At 45.8% G+C, this 3,794-nt stretch overlaps 1 protein-coding gene across 2 annotated transcripts in view; it reads right to left on the bottom strand.

The window, feature by feature from the left end:
• PLEKHA5 (pleckstrin homology domain containing A5) overlaps positions 1–3,794 on the bottom strand; it is a 143,797-nt gene that overhangs the window by 19,737 nt on the left and 120,266 nt on the right. For both annotated transcript variants that reach the window (XM_008064322.1, XM_021715462.1), the window contains exon 24: positions 2,079–2,197. In XM_008064322.1, coding sequence (XP_008062513.1) covers positions 2,079–2,197 — 119 coding nt within the window. The remainder of the gene's footprint in view (positions 1–2,078; positions 2,198–3,794) is intronic.

Below are 3,794 nucleotides of genomic sequence, written 5' to 3'. Positions count from 1 at the left end.
TCTGAGTAGCTGGAACTACAGGCACGCGCTACCACGCCCAGCTGATTTTTTGATTTATTAGAGATGAGGTCTTGCCAAGTTGCCCAGGCAGGTCTTGAACCCACGGGCTAAGGCAATCCACTCACCTCAGCTTCCCAAAGTGCTGGGATTACAGTCTGAGCCACTGAGCCCGGCTGGGTTTTTTTTCTTTTTTCTTTTTTTGAGTTGGAGCCTCACTCTGTTGCCCAGGCTGGAGTGCACACTCACGGCCACCAGAGCCTCGACCTGCTGGGCTCAGGTGATCCTTCCACTTCAGCTTTCCAAGTAGCTGGAACTACAGGTATGCACCGCCATGCTTGGCTAATTTTTTGATTTTTTGTAGAGATGAGGACTCACCAAGTTGCCCAGGCTGGTCTTGAACCCCTGGGCTCAGGCAATTCTCTCACCTTGGCCTTCCAAAGTGCTGGGATTATAGGTGTGAGCCACCGTGCCTGGGCTTTTTTTTTTTTTGAGTTGGAGTCTCACTCTGTTACCCAGGCTGGAGTGCAGTAGCACACTCATGGCCACCACAGCCTCAACCTGCTGGGATCAGGTGATCCTTCTGTCTCAGCCTCAATGTAGTTGGAAGTATAGGTGCACACTACCACATCTGCCTAATTTTTTTGTTCACTGTAGAGATGAGGTTTCGCCAAGTTGCCCAGGCTAGTCTAAAAACCCTGGGCTCAGGTAATCCTCTTGTCTCGGTTTCCCAAAGTGCTGGGATTACAGGCTTGAGCCATTATGCCTGGCCAGCATTACAATTCTTTTTTTTCTTTTTTGATTTATTGTAGAGACGAGGTCTTACCAAGTTGCCCAGGCTGGTCTCAAATCCATGGGTTCAGACAATCCTCTCACCTCGGCCTCCCAAGGTGCTAGGACTATAGGCATGAGCCACAGTGCCCAGCCAGCATTATGCTTTTCTTTTTTTTTGAGTTGGAGTCTCACTCTGTGGCCCAGGCTGGAGTGCAGAGGCATTCTCATGGCCACCGCAGCCTCGACCTGCTAGGCTCAGGTGATCCTTCTGCCTCAGCTTTCCAAGTAGCTGGAACTACAGGAATGTGCCACCACGCCTAAGTTTTTTGATTTATTGTAGAGATGAAGTCTCGCCAAGTTGCCCAGGCTACCCTTGGGCTCAGGCAATCCTCTTGCCTCGGTTTCCCAAAGTGCTGGGATTACAGGCTTGAGCCACTATGCCTGGACATAATTACGATTTTCAAAGAAAACACCCCTTTAATCTGTAAAAAAAATACCTTTCTCTCTGAACAAACAGCACTGATACATTTTTATTTCATAATTATTATTTCTAAGGCCTTTATAATTTCATATATCTCCTGTATGTAAATTTGTCAGATTTGTGTTGCGCACATACTTTGTAGCTGTATTTTAATCTTTCAAGAATAGCTACATATCTTATTTGCAATGCTTTTCAGTCTTATATTATAGCTGAAAATCATCTCATACCAAATAGGCAGAACATCTACAAAGATGAAAAGTAAAAGTTTTCTGTAGGAGAATAAGTATCCTCAGGATTTTCCAAGAAATTTCCCAGGATTTCCCAAGATTAGATAGATCTAGAGTCAGTTTGAACTGAATGAATCTCAGATAAAATGTGAAATACAGGATTTATTTTCCAGTCCCAATTCATATTCCTCAGACTAGGCAGAGGACTGGCAAACTCCAAAACTACCACAGATCAAAGGCCCTGCAACCTCAGGCTATCTAGAAAATCCACCTTTTGGGTGGTGCAGGACATGGCTATTCCTCTCATCAAGGAAATTCTCAGAGGCATCCGGGGGTGTAGTTCGGGGCATCTATCAGGGAACAGGTTCGACAAACTATGAACCAAGTCCCTATGCCAAGGCTGATCAAAAGAAACCTAGATTAGGGATTAATTACATCTGTCCTCTGAGGTGCTAACTCTCTAAATGAAATTAAAAGATTACTAAGTTTTTCTTAGAGTATATAAAAGTAATTTTGATAAAACACTAAAAATGAAAACATGTGAGAAAGCAATGAATAGGTCTGTAAATCCTTCTAGAAGTTAATTTCTAGTTAAATACCGTTCTCAGGTCCATCATCTTCTTAGTTTTCCTCAAGGTTACATATGAAGCTATTGTTGAAGATTCGGGTGTAGGTGATTTTGTTCTTGGAGGGACTACTCCCACAGGAAAGTGGGAACCTAAAAATTAAAACAGCAGTAAGTTCTACAAAACATCTCTTACACAACATGATTTATTTTGACATACTTAATTTCTGATGCTTTTAGAATTCATTTTTTAAAAAAATTTTTATTTGTTGAGTCAGAGTCTCACTCTGTCGCCCAGACTGGAGTGCAGTGGGCGCTCCTGGCCCCTGCAGCCTCGACCTGCTGGGTTCTGGCGATCCTTCCGCCTCAGCCTTCCAAGTAGCTGGAACTGCAGGCGCATGCTACCATGACTGGCTAATTTTTAAAAAATGTATTTATTGTAGAGACGAGGTCTCACCAAGTTGCCCTGGTGGGTCTCGAACCTGTGAGTTCAAGCAATCCACTCGCCTTGGCCTCCCAAAGTGCTGGGATTAAAGACTGAACCACCAAGCCCAGTCTTACTTTTAAAATTTTTTTGTAGCGACGAAGTATCACTATGTTGCCCAGGCTGGTCTCAAACTCCTGGGCTCAAGCAATCCTCTTGCCTTGGCCTCCCAAACTGCTGGGATCACAGGTGTGAGCCACCACACCCAGCCTAACCCTCTGTTTTAAGTTTCCCCAACTCATGGTCATAGGCCATTAACTTCTTTAGTAGCCACATGTTCACTTACCACCTACTACCCAATTGTTGACTGGATAAATGGAAATTCTTTACTGTTTTTGTTAAATAGAACAGATATAAAAGAAGAATAAAACACGCAAAAGTATAAAGAAGAATGATTTATCCATTTAGTAATCACCTAGTTTAAGAAATCACAATTGGCCAGGCTTGGTGGCTCAGCCTGTAATTCCACGCTTTGGGAGGCCAAGGTAAGTGAATTGCTTGAGCCCGCGGGTTCGAGACCCACCTGGGCAACTTGACGAGACCTCAGCTCTACAATAAATCAAAAAACTAGCCGGGCGTGGTAGCGCACACCTGTAGTTCCAGCTACTTGGAAGGCTGAGGCAGAAGGATCGCCGGAGCCCAGCAGGTCAAGGCTATGGTGGCAGAGAGTGGCCACTGCACTCCAGTCTGGGTGACAGAGGGAGACTCCAACTAAAAACAAACAAACAAAAAAAACTGCTGAACACAGTGCGGTGTGGGCAGGTGCACTTGTCCATCACCCATCGTGAAATGGGCAAATGCATTGAAAGAATCTCACCAAAAATTCACTGAAGCGAAACGCAGCCTCTCCAAACAATGCTGGTTAGTCCACAGATGCCAATGGGTTCCCAGAACACTCACTTAAAGGGGGAAGCCTGGACTATAAGGGGTCCACCCCTCCCCTGCATTCACAGCCTGGGGACCAGAGCTCACCAGGTGGACCCAGGCACACTGCTGACTGTGAGGGCGATCTGACTGTGACATCTGCCACCCCATTGATTGCCAGGGTTGATTTGGTTGATCCGACTGGTTAGGCGAGTGTCCCCTTCCTCCCTCACCCCTCCATGTGTGTCCCTCCTGAAGTTGAGTGCTCAATTGAAGAGGACTCCCATCCCCACTAGAGAAGGACCATTCGCTTCCCCTGCCAGGATCTCCAGAAAGCAGCTCGAGGTTCAGACACGCTGTGGAAAGGCTGGGGAATGAACACAGCACCTCTGAAAATGTGGA

Source organism: Carlito syrichta, unplaced genomic scaffold (genome assembly GCF_000164805.1).
Source record: "Carlito syrichta isolate Samal-C Ts95f unplaced genomic scaffold, Tarsius_syrichta-2.0.1 Scaffold100633, whole genome shotgun sequence".
In the NCBI taxonomy this organism is placed as follows: Eukaryota; Metazoa; Chordata; class Mammalia; order Primates; family Tarsiidae; genus Carlito; species Carlito syrichta.
The sequence above is the reverse complement of the archived record's forward strand: the minus strand, read 5'-3'. Positions and strand labels throughout refer to the sequence as shown.